Source organism: Lingula anatina, chromosome 1, assembly GCF_051362555.1.
Source record: "Lingula anatina isolate TDL-2025a chromosome 1, LinAna3.0, whole genome shotgun sequence".
NCBI classification, from domain to species: Eukaryota; Metazoa; Brachiopoda; class Lingulata; order Lingulida; family Lingulidae; genus Lingula; species Lingula anatina.
This window is the reverse complement of record NC_141767.1, coordinates 45,901,942-45,916,115: the sequence shown is the minus strand read 5'-3', so window position 1 is coordinate 45,916,115 and position 14,174 is coordinate 45,901,942. Positions and strand designations below refer to the sequence as shown.

At 34.5% G+C, this 14,174-nt stretch overlaps 1 protein-coding gene across 1 annotated transcript in view; it reads right to left on the bottom strand.

Moving 5' to 3' along the window:
- The window catches only part of LOC106162138 (translation elongation factor 2), a 28,495-nt gene extending 14,356 nt beyond the window's left edge, over positions 1-14,139 (bottom strand). The window contains exons 1-8 of the mRNA XM_013539282.2: positions 13,966-14,139; positions 13,167-13,381; positions 12,701-12,885; positions 11,992-12,200; positions 11,473-11,709; positions 11,189-11,323; positions 8,328-8,466; positions 7,825-8,020 (exon numbers count right to left, since the gene is read on the bottom strand). Coding sequence (XP_013394736.2) covers positions 7,825-8,020; positions 8,328-8,466; positions 11,189-11,323; positions 11,473-11,709; positions 11,992-12,200; positions 12,701-12,885; positions 13,167-13,381; positions 13,966-13,968 — 1,319 coding nt within the window. The 5' untranslated portion in view covers positions 13,969-14,139. The remainder of the gene's footprint in view (positions 1-7,824; positions 8,021-8,327; positions 8,467-11,188; positions 11,324-11,472; positions 11,710-11,991; positions 12,201-12,700; positions 12,886-13,166; positions 13,382-13,965) is intronic.
- Between the last annotated feature and the right edge of the window lie 35 nt (positions 14,140-14,174).

The window sequence follows — 14,174 nt, the reverse complement described above, 5'->3', positions numbered from 1 at the left end:
GTGGCCCGATCATGCCGATTTTCGAACTTGACCTGCGTTTTAGTAAGATTGATTACTCCTGTGAGTTTCATGACAACAGGCTTATCAGTTTTCTTTGAAATGTGTTAACAGTGTTGCATATATGCTGAAAAGTGAAAAAACAGCATAAATTCTACAATAATGGCCCGATCATGCTGATTTTCGAACTTGACCTGCGTTTTATGAATATTCATCAGCTCTGTAAATATAAAGCCAAAAAGTAAAACTGTCTTCCACTTATGGTGTTAACGCTGAAAGTGCACTGCGACATGAACGGCGACATGAACGGCGACGGCGACGACAGACGCAGGTGATGGCAATATGTACAGACACATCTGTGTCTGTACATAAAAACAGGATAACTTCCATAAAAATTGTCCGATCTTGCTGATTTTTAAACTTGACCTGCGTATTATGAATATTCATTAGTTCTGTAAGTTTCAAGCCAAATGAAAAAACAGTTTTCCACTTATTGTGTTATCAGTGCTGCATATATATGCTGAAAAAAGTGAAAAAACAGCATAAATTCCCTAACAATAATCGAATCATGCTGATTTTCGAACTTGACTTGCGTATTATGAATATTTATCAGTTCTACAAGTTTCAAGCCAAAAGGTAAATTGGTTTTCCACTTATGGTGTTATCGGTGCTGCATATATGCTGAAAAATAGTGAAACAAGGCAGCAAAGCTGTCAAATGTACAGACAAAAAACAGAAAATAAAGATGCAAAATAGGTCATTTTGTCAATTTTGATGCAATAATAAATAATGCTTATAATAGCACTGTCAGTCAACACTGAATTTTAATCATGCACAACAGGTAAAATGGTCAATAACATGAGCGGACCCAGAGATATTTTCTGACAGTATTCCAAAGTATCTATTTTGATCCATCCTCCATTTTGATGGTCTTCCAACAGAAGAAAAAATAGATACCAGGCAATATAAACTTAATAACCTGACTGTCTTCCGGAAGTCCCAGAAGATGGTCTCAATCTACCCTTTCAATAAGATTAGTTTCAGGACCATGAGAGTTCAAATTCACATGATGTAAGTCTTAATATTTGAAAAATGATGACAGTGCATAAAATAATATTACATAAGTAACATAATGTTTAAAGACATAAAAAACAATACAACTGCTTATGTGGAAAAACAGAAATGTCAGAGTCTCAGGCGGATGAGAGTTTAAAGTCACAAATGCAAGTGTTTGAGAAAAAATTATAAAGGAAAACAACAAAACTAGAAAAGCACTCCGAGAGTGCAGACCTCTGCCAAGGTAGCAATTGTTGATTATTATTGATTTTTGTCCTCTTTGGCCCACTTCTGACAGTTCCTGAAAATTTCAGCAAAATCGGTCCATAACTTTTTGAGTTATGTTGATGACAAACAGGGGTGAAAATATAACCTCCTTGGCAGAGGTAAATATAATTCCAATGAAGCTGCTATTCAAACTTTTAATCTTTCAGTTTGATATATATATATATATATATATATATATATATATATATATATATATATATATATATATATATATATATATATATATATAACTTATTTGCAATATTAAACAAAATTTACCTGCATAATTATCACTGCTTCCTTATTATTAATCTAGCAGAGAGCTTAACCTATGGGAGTTTACAGGGAAATATCAACAAGTGTGCTTTATGTAATCTCAAATCACAAGTGTGCTTTATGTAGCCTATCAATTAGGCAAATTACTTTATAACTGAAATTAGCGAAGTGATACCCAAGGGAAATTTATAGACTGACCCTCTCAAAGGTCTTTCAGGCCCATAAGTCACAACTTAAGAAGAGCACAAAACAATAATGCACAAAATAGGAGACTACCACTTCTGATGCAATAATACATTGTTTAACTGCACAGTCAACATCAAATTTTAATTCTGCACAACAGGTAACACCGATGAGAGTAAAAGCATAAGGCTTCAGGCCCATCAGAGTTCAAGTTTATACTTAGAAAGTGCCAGAATGAGAAAAATGAAATTTCACACAAAATTGCATAAAATTCAATAATAAATGATAACCCAATTGACCTGGCTTTCTAATTTGAACTGCATGCCAATCCTAAAAATCATACTCTTAAGTTAAATATAATAATAAATAACACAGTTTTCTTTTCATAATGTTTGCAGTAGCAGTGCAAAAAGATTATTGTCAATTTTGATGTAACATTACATAATAAATTATAGAATAATTATCACCAATTTTTGATTATTGACTATAAATAGCATGAACATGTAGAAAATTTGATTACCATCCGGCTTCATGTCCATGGGAGCTCCGAGTCCCACAATGAATATGCCAAAAAGATAATGAATATTTCACTAAAATGAATAACTTCCAGAAAAAGAAGCCCATTAGACTGCTTTTCCAACTTGGGCTGCATTTTAGTCCTGTGTTTCTTTTTTGAAAGTTTGACAATCATAACGAACACGGTTTTCCCATCATGGTCATCATGGCAGATGTGGATGATTGAATCTGACAAACTGCAATGATATGAGTTTATTTCCGTTTTGGACACTTGATTACACAATACATGATAACAAGTTTACCATCATTTTTACATAATCAACTAACAATGTTGTAAAGATGCAGGAAATATCAAACACACACTTTTACGTATCTTATTAGTTCAATAATGAGACTGTTAACATGCCTAAGAATTGAATCTGAGGAAATTTGAAAAAACAGTACAACTTCTAAAATAATGGCCCGATAACACTGATTTTCGAATTCAACCTGCATTTTTGTAAGATTGACCACTCCTGTGAGTATAATGACAATTGGCTAAGCTGTTTTTCTTATATTGTGTTATTAATGTTGCATATATGTTGAAAAAAGTGAAAAAACAGCATAAAAAAATTAAAAGAAAATGTAAAATAAAACATACCAAAAAATACCAATAAAGCTGCTATTCAAACTTTTAATCTAGCTGTACAATTACTAACATGATATGAATAACCCTATTGAGTTTGAGAATAATAAGGCACTGTTATTCATCTTTAGCATTAATGTAAGCGTTACACAAATTTTTTTTTGTAAACTTATTTTCCATATTAAATAACATTTACCTGCATAATAATCATCGATTCCTAATTATGTGACACAGTTAAGAAAGCTAAACCGATGGGACTTTACAATGAAATCTCAATGTGTTTTTATGTAATCTCATTTAATACCCACTTGAAAATTAATTAAGCAAATTATTTTATAACCCTGAAATAACTTGAAAATCAATTAAGCAAATTATTTTATAACCCTGAATTAACTGCCTACTATCCATATACATTTATTGCACCAAATAGCACTGTACTGCATTGCTTTCAAAACAGAAAACAATTACGATGGTTTTCCAACACAAGCTGCACTTCACTCTTTTCAGTAAGGTTGATTATCATAAGTAACATGGTTTTCCCTTAATCGCTATCCTGGCAGCAGTGTCCAAAATAGGGTTTTCTTTAACTTTCATGCAATATAACATAATACTTAACAGCAAAATGACCATCAAATTTTTTATAAAAAAATAAAAGTATCATGGATATTCAGAAAATGTGATATGGAAAGGTCTCCAGGGACATGGAAGTTAGGGTCACACTTTCAAAATGCCAAAATGTTAACAAGAGATAACTGTACTGAAATGATTTTCTTTCCATTTTCAACACCTTTTTTACATAAAACCATCATCAATTAACTGTCATTTTTAAATTATCAACTAGGAAAATTGTTGACATAGGAAAAATATCAATAGAACAATTTATAATGTCCAATTAGCTCCATTTGGAGATTCTGAACATAGTGAATGATTGAATCTGACGAACTGCAATGATGAGTTCCTTTCCATTTTTGATACTTTATTACACAATGCAGGATAATAGGTTTACCGTCATTTTTATATAATCAACTAACAATATTGTTAAGAAGCAGAAAATGTTAAAACAACACTTTAACATATCCAATTAGTACCGTTATGAGACTGTTAACATGCTTAAGAATTAAATCTGAAGAAAAACCACTTATATACAAAAAGGCTAATAACTTCATCAAAACTTAACTGATCAAGCTTATTTTCAAACTTGATCTGTATACTGGTCAGATTGATCACTCCTGTGAGTTGCAAGACAAAAGGCTGATTGGTTTTCCTTAAAATGCGTTATCAGTGTTGCATGTATGCTGAATAAAGGGAAAAAAACAGCATTACTTTAGTAAAAATAGTCCAATCATGCCAATTTTCAAACTTGACCTGCGTATAATAAATATTCACCAGTTCTGTAAATTTCAATCCAAGGAAAGGAAAAACATTTTTACACTTATCATGTTATCGGTGTTATAAAAGTGCTGAAAAAATTGAAAAAAAAAAAAAAAAAAGAAAACTTCCATAAAAATTGCCCTATCTTGCTGATTTTCAAACTTGACCTGCGTATTATGAATATTCATTAGTTCTGTAAGTTTCAAGCCAAATGAAAAAACAGTTTTCCACTTATTGTGTTATCAGTGCTGCATATATGCTGAAAAAAGTGAAAAAACAGCATAAATTCCCTAACAATAATCGAATCATGCTGATTTTCGAACTTGACTTGCGTATTATGAATATTTATCAGTTCTACAAGTTTCAAGCCAAAAGGTAAATTGGTTTTCCACTTATGGTGTTATCGGTGCTGCATATATGCTGAAAAATAGTGAAAAAAACAGCATAAATTCCCTAAAAATGACCCAATCATGCTGATTTTCAAACTTGACCTGTGTATTATGAATATTAATCAGTTTTGTAAGTTTCAAGCCAAAAGGTAGGATGGTTTTCCACTTATCGTGTTATCGGGGTTGCATATATGCTGAAAAGAGTGAAAAAACAGCATAAATTCCCTAAAAATGACCCGATCATGCTGATTTTCGAACTTGACCTGCATATTATGAATATTCATCAGTTCTGTAACTTTCAAGCCAAAAGGTAAAATGGTTTTTCACTTATCGTGTTATCGGTGCTGCATATATGCTGAAAAAAGTGAAAAAACAGCATAAATTCCCTAAAAGTGACCCGATCATGCTGATTTTCGAACTTGACCTGCGTATTATGAATATTCATCAGTTTTGTAAGTTTCAAGTCAAAAGGTAAAATGGTTTTCCACTTATCGTGTTATCAGTGCTGCATATATGCTGAAAAAAGTGAAAAAACAGCATAAATTCCCTAAAAGTGACCCGATCATGCTGATTTTCGAACTTGACCTGCGTATTATGAATATTCATCAGTTCTGTAAGTTTCATACCAAAAGAAAAAACAGTTTTCCATTTATCGTGTTATCGGTAAAAGTGCACGGCGACGACGGCGACAGCGACGGCGACGACAGACGCAGATGATGGCTATATGTACAGACACATCTGTGTCTGTACATAAAAACAGCATAAATTCCCTAAAAATGACCCAATCATGCTGATTTTCGAACTTGACCTGTGTATTATGAATATTAATCAGTTTTGTAAGTTTCAAGCCAAAAGGTAGGATGGTTTTCCACTTATCGTGTTATCGGGGTTGCATATATGCTGAAAAAAGTGAAAAAAACAGCATAAATTCCCTAAAAATGACACGATCATGCTGATTTTCGAACTTGACCTGCGTATTATGAATATTCATCAGTTCTGTAACTTTCAAGCCAAAAGGTAAAATGGTTTTTCACTTATCGTGTTATCAGTGCTGCATATATGCTGAAAAAAGTGAAAAAACAGCATAAATTCCCTAAAAGTGACCCGATCATGCTGATTTTCGAACTTGACCTGCGTATTATGAATATTCATCAGTTTTGTAAGTTTCAAGTCAAAAGGTAAAATGGTTTTCCACTTATCGTGTTATCAGTGCTGCATATATGCTGAAAAAAGTGAAAAAACAGCATAAATTCCCTAAAAGTGACCCGATCATGCTGATTTTCGAACTTGACCTGCGTATTATGAATATTCATCAGTTCTGTAAGTTTCATACCAAAAGAAAAAACAGTTTTCCATTTATCGTGTTATCGGTAAAAGTGCACGGCGACGGCGACGACGGCGACAGCGACGACGGCGACGGCGACGACAGACGCAGATGATGGCTATATGTACAGACACATCTGTGTCTGTACATAAAAAGCAGAAATTAATAATGCAAAAAAAATTTACACAATACACAATAACAGGTTTAACATCATTTTTATATTATTGACTAACAATATTGTTAAGATGCAGAATGTCAAAAAACACTTATGTATTTGATTAGGTCAATAATGAGACTGTTAACATTCCTAAGAATTGAATCAGAGGAAATGTGAAAAAAAAAAAAACAGCATAACTTCTAAAATAATGGCCCGATTATGCTGATTTTCGAACTCAACCTGCGTATATATATATACAGGGCTCAACATAAAGCATTGCCCAAAGTACCCACCACATTTCATAGATTTTTTTAACAAAACATTTATTTTTCGATTTTGACATTGAACCGAGTAAAATACGTTTTCGTTAGTTCTGCAAAGCTCGCTCATGCGCTTCTTCTATGATATCTCGTCTATGTAAGACACCCTAGGAATTCACTTCTGTAGTATCGGGGGTGTTTGAATGCAATGCATATTTATTTAGTTAAATAATAACATTGCTACAATCCTACATCAACAAATTTCAATTTAATATTGTAATATTGAATGAACATTCTGTGTTTTCAGGTTCACTTCGAGTCTCTCAAGCATTTGCTTGCTGCCAATGCTGTTGTGCAGGTGGTCAGTGGCCAAGGTCCCATTGACAGGATTGTTCAGAAGCGGGGAGAAAAGAACAAGGAATTCATCCTGAAGCTCTTCAATACAGTGTATTTTGTCATCCACTATGAAATGCCATTCACCAGCTTTCCTAACATGCTTCAGTCTAGTCTGGTGTATATTTTTTTCATTGTTTACTTTTAATGTAATATGTAGTGTATGATTTGCAATGAATGTTAGCAATTTTTGAAGTGAATGTCATTGAATGATTTCATTCATATTTTATTGATATATTTTTTGTTATTTAGTTTCAGCTGCATAAAAATTAAATATTTCACAATGATGTAGGATCATGCCGTTGTACATTGTAATAAGGTATTCATTATCCACAGTTTGACTTTTAATTATATGAACTGAAGTCACTGAATGCAACTGTGACAAATAACAACATAAAAATGGTTACATAACTGAATTCATTTCATTTAACGTTGATCAAAAGCCAGAAATTCCCGTTAAAAAGGAGAGCTAGAAAGAATCTGAGGGGGCAAGTGAAAATTTTTGCCACTTGCCCCCCCAGGGCAAGTGGCCAAAAAAGTTAATGTTGAGCCCTGATATATATATATATATATATATATATATATATATATATATATATATATATATCAGGGCTCAGTAAGATTGATCACTCCTGTGAGTTTCAAGACAATAGGCCTAGGGGTTATCTTTGAAAAAGCCTATCGGTTTTCCTTAAAATTTTTTATCAGTGTTGCACATATGCTGAAAAAGTCCGCCCAATTATATAGTAATGTATGCCGCATTACTGCTGCAAGAACAATATCACAAATATATGATTTTACTTCATATGCAACTTTAAAAAAATTCTTTTGACAATAATTTGAGACAATATTCATTGAACATACCACACACAATATTCAAGACAGTGAAAAGAAATTGTAGATCAATTACCAGTACCAGGTACAACCAGTCACATGAATGTGTGTGAAATTAATCCTTCATTAAACAACTTTCACTTTGTCAGCTGGCACTATTGGATAACTGCACCCACCTCTGAATGTTCTTGACATACAAATCTTCCTTCTTGCCAGGTTTGAAGTTGGGGCCCAAGATGCGTGCCTTCATTCCAGTGGCAATGGTACCAGAGAAAACACGACCAAAGGCATAGAAACGACCCTTATCAGAGGTTGGCACCATCTTGGAAATGTACATCATCAATTCTCCCTTTGGATCACATTCCTTCATAGCTTATTAATGAAAAAAGTTTTGTGACCATCAATTGAGAAAAAGTCTCAAGAGCAAAAATATGTTTCATACTAATATATACAACAAAGTACCACAACACCTCATTAACAAATGACATTGGCATTTTATAATATTCCACTGAGTGAAAAAACCATCCTTTTTGACTTTTAATTGCCTTTAATTTGGGGTGACCAAAAAGTAACTGCTAAAGCTGCTTATAACAAAATATTGTTTTTAAGTAAATGAAAATTAAATGTACTGATAATATATGACAAGCAGTTTATTAGCACATTAACCAAAAGGATTTACCTTGTGCAACCTTGTCATCAGGAGGTCCTTCATACAACAACTCTGTGCGGTACTTTTGGGAGGTCACAGGAGAGGGCAAATGTACACAGATCATCTGCAGCAGGGCATCACCTGCTGGCAGCCACTTGCGCATGACAGCCTGAAATTATGTTCAACTAGAGGATCAGAGAGGCGATACCGCCTCCAAATATTGTACCACCAGCTGGAGCAAACGCATTCGTATAGACCCCCACATACACAAAATAAGGGACACAGCCACCAGTTTTGTGCTTGACAAGCTGTAAAAATGCAATCAACAAGAATTTTTAAACTATTGCAAAAAATATATATGGTACAATCAAATTTAAGTTCCTCGTAAGGTAGGTCAAGGGTCAATTTCAAGGTCACAGTAAATTGCCAGTATATGACTTCCTATTCAAGTTCAAGAGTAACTATGGACCTATCTCTGTCAAGTTTGAAGTTAAAAGAGAAAGAAATTAGCAGAGTTCAGTTCATGATAAAAAGTAGGTCAAAGGTCAATTTCAAGGTCACACTTAGATTGCCAGTATATGACTTCCTATTCAAGTTCAATAGTAACTACGGACCTATCTCAGCCAGTTTTAGAGATAAAAGGAAAGCAAAATTTGCAAAATTCAGTTCATGGTGTAAAGTAGGTCAAAGGTCAATTTTAAGGTCACATTTAGATTGCCAGTATATGACTTCCTTTTCAAGTTCAATAGTAACTATGGACCTATCTCAGCCAGTTTTGGAGATAAAAGGGAAGAAAAGTTTGCAAAGTTCAGTTCATGGTGAAAAGTAGGTCAAAGGTCAATTTCAAGGTCACATTTAGATTGCCAGTATATGACTTCCTATTCAAGTTCAATATTAACTATGGACCTATCTCTGCCAGTTTTGGAGATAAAAGGGAAGCAAAATTTGCAAAGTTCAGTTTATGGTGAAAAGTAGGTCAAAGGTCAATTTTAAGGTCACATTTAGATTGCCAGTATATGGCTTCCTATTCAAGTTCAATAGTAACTACGGACCTATCTCAGCCAGTTTTGGAGATAAAAGGAAAGCAAAATTTGCAAAATTCAGTTCATGGTGAAAAGTAGGTCAAAGGTCAATTTTAAGGTCACATTTAGATTGCCAGTATATGACTTCCTATTCAAGTTCAATAGTAACTATGGACCTATCTCTGCCAGTTTTGGAGATAAAAGGGAAGCAAATTTTGCAAAGTTCAGTTTATGGTGAAAAGTAGGTCAAAGGTCAATTTTAAGGTCACATTTAGATTGCCAGTATATGACTTCCTATTCAACTTCAATAGTAACTACAGACATATCTCAGCCAGTTTTGGAGATAAAAGGGAAGAAAAATTTGCAAAGTTCAGTTCATGGTGAAAAGTAGGTCAAAGGTCAATTTTAATGTCACATATAGATTGCCAGTATATGACTTCCTATTCAAGTTCAATAGTAACTACAGACCTATCTCTGCCAGTTTTGGAGATAAAAGGAAAGCAAAATTTGCAAAGTTCAGTTCATGGTGAAAAGTAGGTCAAAGGTCAACTTCAAGGTCATAGTAAGATTGCCAGTACATGACTTCCTATTCAACTTCAATAGTAACTATGGACCTATCTCTGCCAGTTTTGGAGATATAAGGGACTAGATGTTATAATTTTGGAGTTACCGTAATGTGCCTTAAATTTCGTACAGAAAAAATTAATTAAAATAAAGAAAATGTCATTTTGGTCAAAATTCTTGAAATAGGAGGTGCTCTGAAGTTTCAGAAGTTCAAATTTGATGAAATAATGTCATTTTTGAACACAAGTTGTCTGCTTTGCCAAGCCTTATGTTTTATTTTTCCAGAGTTCAAAATTTATTATCCATTACCGTACTGCACATTTTGCTTTTACCACCAATATGTACTTTTTGATACAGCGTAACTCGAAAACCGTATGGAATACAAAAAAACCGAGACCACCACCAGTGTTGGGCTTTACATGCTCTACAAAATGCAAAAAAGAATGGGTCTCTAGCATTAACGGTTCCCGAATTAGAGACAGTTTTCAGTTTCGGTATCTTATGGCCACTACTCCCGTGAAAATGCACCGATTGACCCCAAATTCATGGAGATGAAAGATGACCTGAAGGGTAACACTTTCCAATAATATTATTGGTTAAGTCTGTGTGGTGTCTGAATAACAGGGCAAAAAAATTTTTTTTCGTAAAAAATTTCATTTTTTTGAAAATTTTGGCCCATTTGACCTTGAAGTAGAGGTCAAAGGTCAAATCCAAGGGTATATTTGAAATCTACACATATGACTTTTGGAAAGCCGTCTATAGAAATTTTTCCCATAACTCCTTCCGTAGGGTAGATAATTAGCATTTAATTTTGCCATTTTTAGACAAGGGTGCATTGCAATGAGTGCCACACCCAGACCCCAATACCGACAAAGCCCAAATTTTACGTGGAACGAGTTGAGATTATAGGTGACCTAAATCCATGAGATGGGTACGGGGGCCCTTACCGTCTAGGAGGAGAAGCGGTAACGGTAGCCGTCCGGCGGAGCCGGCGGAACGATCCGGACGGGACCGAAACCATGTGTACCGCCAGCGCAAACGCTGGTGGTACAATTACAGGATAAAACCCAAAGTGCTGTAATTTTTTTTATTCTTTTCAAATTTTAAGCCAATACTGTAGCTAAATATGGCCCTAGCTGTGAAGAAACAATTTTCCAAATTTCATCTCATTCCACGGTGCTTCGGGGAAAGTGGTCTAAATCCACACCAGAATGGAGAAGACTACGCTACATCACTTGCTACCAAATCTCATGAGACTGATTTTTTGGGTTCTTACATTGTAAAATAAAATTGACCAATACTTACTTTGAGAAGAGACTTATCTTTCAATTCTTTTTCCTCGGCAGACAATTTGACACCCATCTTCTCTATCAACTCCAGAACAGGAGTCTCAACATTTTCATTCTCCAAGTTAAGACCATCCACACATTTGTTGAAGACCTGAAAAGCCGATTAGCCCTTTCAACATGTAAGTTTTTAATTAGGTTGGGGAAATCAAGACTATTAGCATAAGCAAAGATGCTTCAAGATTATCTTTTTTATTTTTAAGTTGTAGTATGGTGTCTGTGCATTAAAAAACAACAACTTACATTGTAGATAGGAGTCAAGACATAGAGGGTAAACCCACGTTGACCTGACTTATCATCATTATTCTTAGCCCACTTCTTGGTCTTGGGATTAAAGAACTGGTCTCCCCAAAGCCTCTTCATCAGTTTTGCTGCTGGGACTTTGAATTTGGTGGCATACATATCAGCAAACATCTTCAGAGTGAAAGCCCAGCCGTGGAGACCTGACCCAAACCCAACCGTACCCTTAGTTGGTTCCACCTAGAATGATAGTAATCAAAGCAATTCAATGCCACTTTCTGTACCTGTAATCAGAACACAAGTGTGACACTAAAATACTTAAAAACAAAAAACCCATGCACAATGTTACTTAATTTTTATCAACCTACAAAGTGTTATAAATGTGTTAAGTTTAAAAATAGAACAAATGTAATTCTTGAAATCATGAGTAAAATTTTAGGTATTTCTTACCCATAGCCTGTTGGTGAGAAAGAAAAATTATTTAAGTTCTGTCACTGAATAAAGGAGCATTAGTGAACTCACAGTAAAATCTCCCATGGGACCATCTTCAGAAGCATACGTGGAAATGATCACATTGACACTTTCAATGGTACGTTGAAATTCGGTGTACATGGCTTCTCTATCCAACCGAAGAGTCAGGAGACCCAAGTCCATCTTGTTCATAAAAAGGACAGGCTTGATACGCTCAGCAATAGCCTGGCGCAGAACAGTCTCAGTCTGTACACAGACACCTGTTGGGTATTTGATGAAGAAAAATCAAACTTGACACCAACAATCAAAATCATGTAAAACAAATTACAGTCAACAAGTGCTGTGCAACAAGCAATTTCTCACCCTGTGCCAACTAATATTCCAATATTCAGCTGTTCACCAATAGACGTTCTATGGACTTTAATATAATTTTTTTCTTATGACTTGAATTGATACATTTCATTATCCAGTGAAACACCCATTCCTCATTTTCAACAATTGAGCAAATGAGAATCATCCAAGAAAGTTCAAAGCCTTGCAACTTATCGAAAAATCAATTGCCATTCTTCAGAATTTGAATAACGGCAAAACAGTTTCAACCTCAAGGCCATGTAAAAAGAGAGCCCCATCTCGTGTGGATTCTAACGTTTTCTAGCCACACAGAGGCAAAGGCCTTGTTAAAGGCCATCTTGCACGATTCCCACTGGCAAAGAGAAGCAGCTTGTTTAAAATTTTTATGTCATAATATCACTCCTTGTACCTGAAACGCAGTCAACCACAACTAGAGCACCATCTGTCACACGGAGTGCAGCAGTCACTTCAGAAGAGAAATCAACGTGACCTGGGGAGTCGATTAAGTTGATCAAGAAACCCTTCTCCTCATTGTATTTTTGAAACATGATATCCTTATCTTTCTCGGGGAGCTCATAGTAGAGAGAGATGGCGCTAAAAAGATAGGGATGTTTAAGAAATAAGTTTGAACAACCATCTTCCCACAAATTGTTAAGTTCCTTAAAATCCCTTATAAAAGTATAGTGGGGTGCAATGCTAAAATATATACAAAATTGGAAGCTGTACTATAAATTTTCTCTGAACATTTTCCATTTTAATACCTAAGAATTACATTATCATTGTAAATACATCTATGTAACATTATAAAATGCATCTTTTCTTCAAACTATTAATTTTAATGAAATATTTGGTTTTGACTTCTATTCACATCTTACGTTGACTTGATGGTGATGCATCTCTCCTGTTCATCCTTCCTGGTATCAGTGAACCGCGTTTCACCAGCTTTTGCAGAAGCTATAATACCAGCTTTACTGACTAAAGAATCAGTCAGGGTTGATTTACCATGATCTACGTGAGCTATCACGGACATATTTCTTATGTTCATTTTGTGATCCATGATCTCACGGATCTGGTCTACCGTGAAGTTCACCTAAAAATGAAAAATGTGTTAATAGTGTTATGTTTTAACATGAAATAAAGATACACACTTATATTTGACAATCTCAGTAATAACCATTTTATCACATAATCAAATTTATTTGACTCACTTGAACTCTACAAATGGACTATAAATTACATTCAATGTACAAACATAATATTAGATAAGCCCAATTTTCGAGAGACAAAAACAATATCATAAGATGACAACTCGTCTTAAATGCAATTATCCGACTTTGCACTATATCCGATTGCACAACCTTATTGTAATCTATGGCGTGTTATAGAAAATTCAGAGACCACATTTTTTTAGGACATCCCATGCAAGCCGGACAAAAAACCCATACGGCTAACACAGTTCTTACTAAAGTACGTTCAATGTTTATCCTTGAAAGAAAATATTATATACCTAAAAGTATGTGCCACATCATCCTCTGTGAATCACGTATGTAACACTTTTTTCAGCTTATATTAAAAGCACAAATTGGCGGCGTGCTCGTAAAAATACTATTCAAATATGGGTGAATATGATATGTAAGTCAAATAAATAAGTTGAAAATGCGCGATGACACTTACCATTTTGGATTCTTTTCGCTTTCACACAACCTCTATATTACATATGTTGTGTACTATGGCGGACTACGGGAAAAAGGAACGACCTTTAGGTCACGTGATCGGATAATACGTCATGCAGCTTTCTGTTTTAACTAAAATAGGTAGATTTCAAAAATCCAGTTTATCTCTGAATCATTACATTATACATAATTTTACTCACATACTTTCAC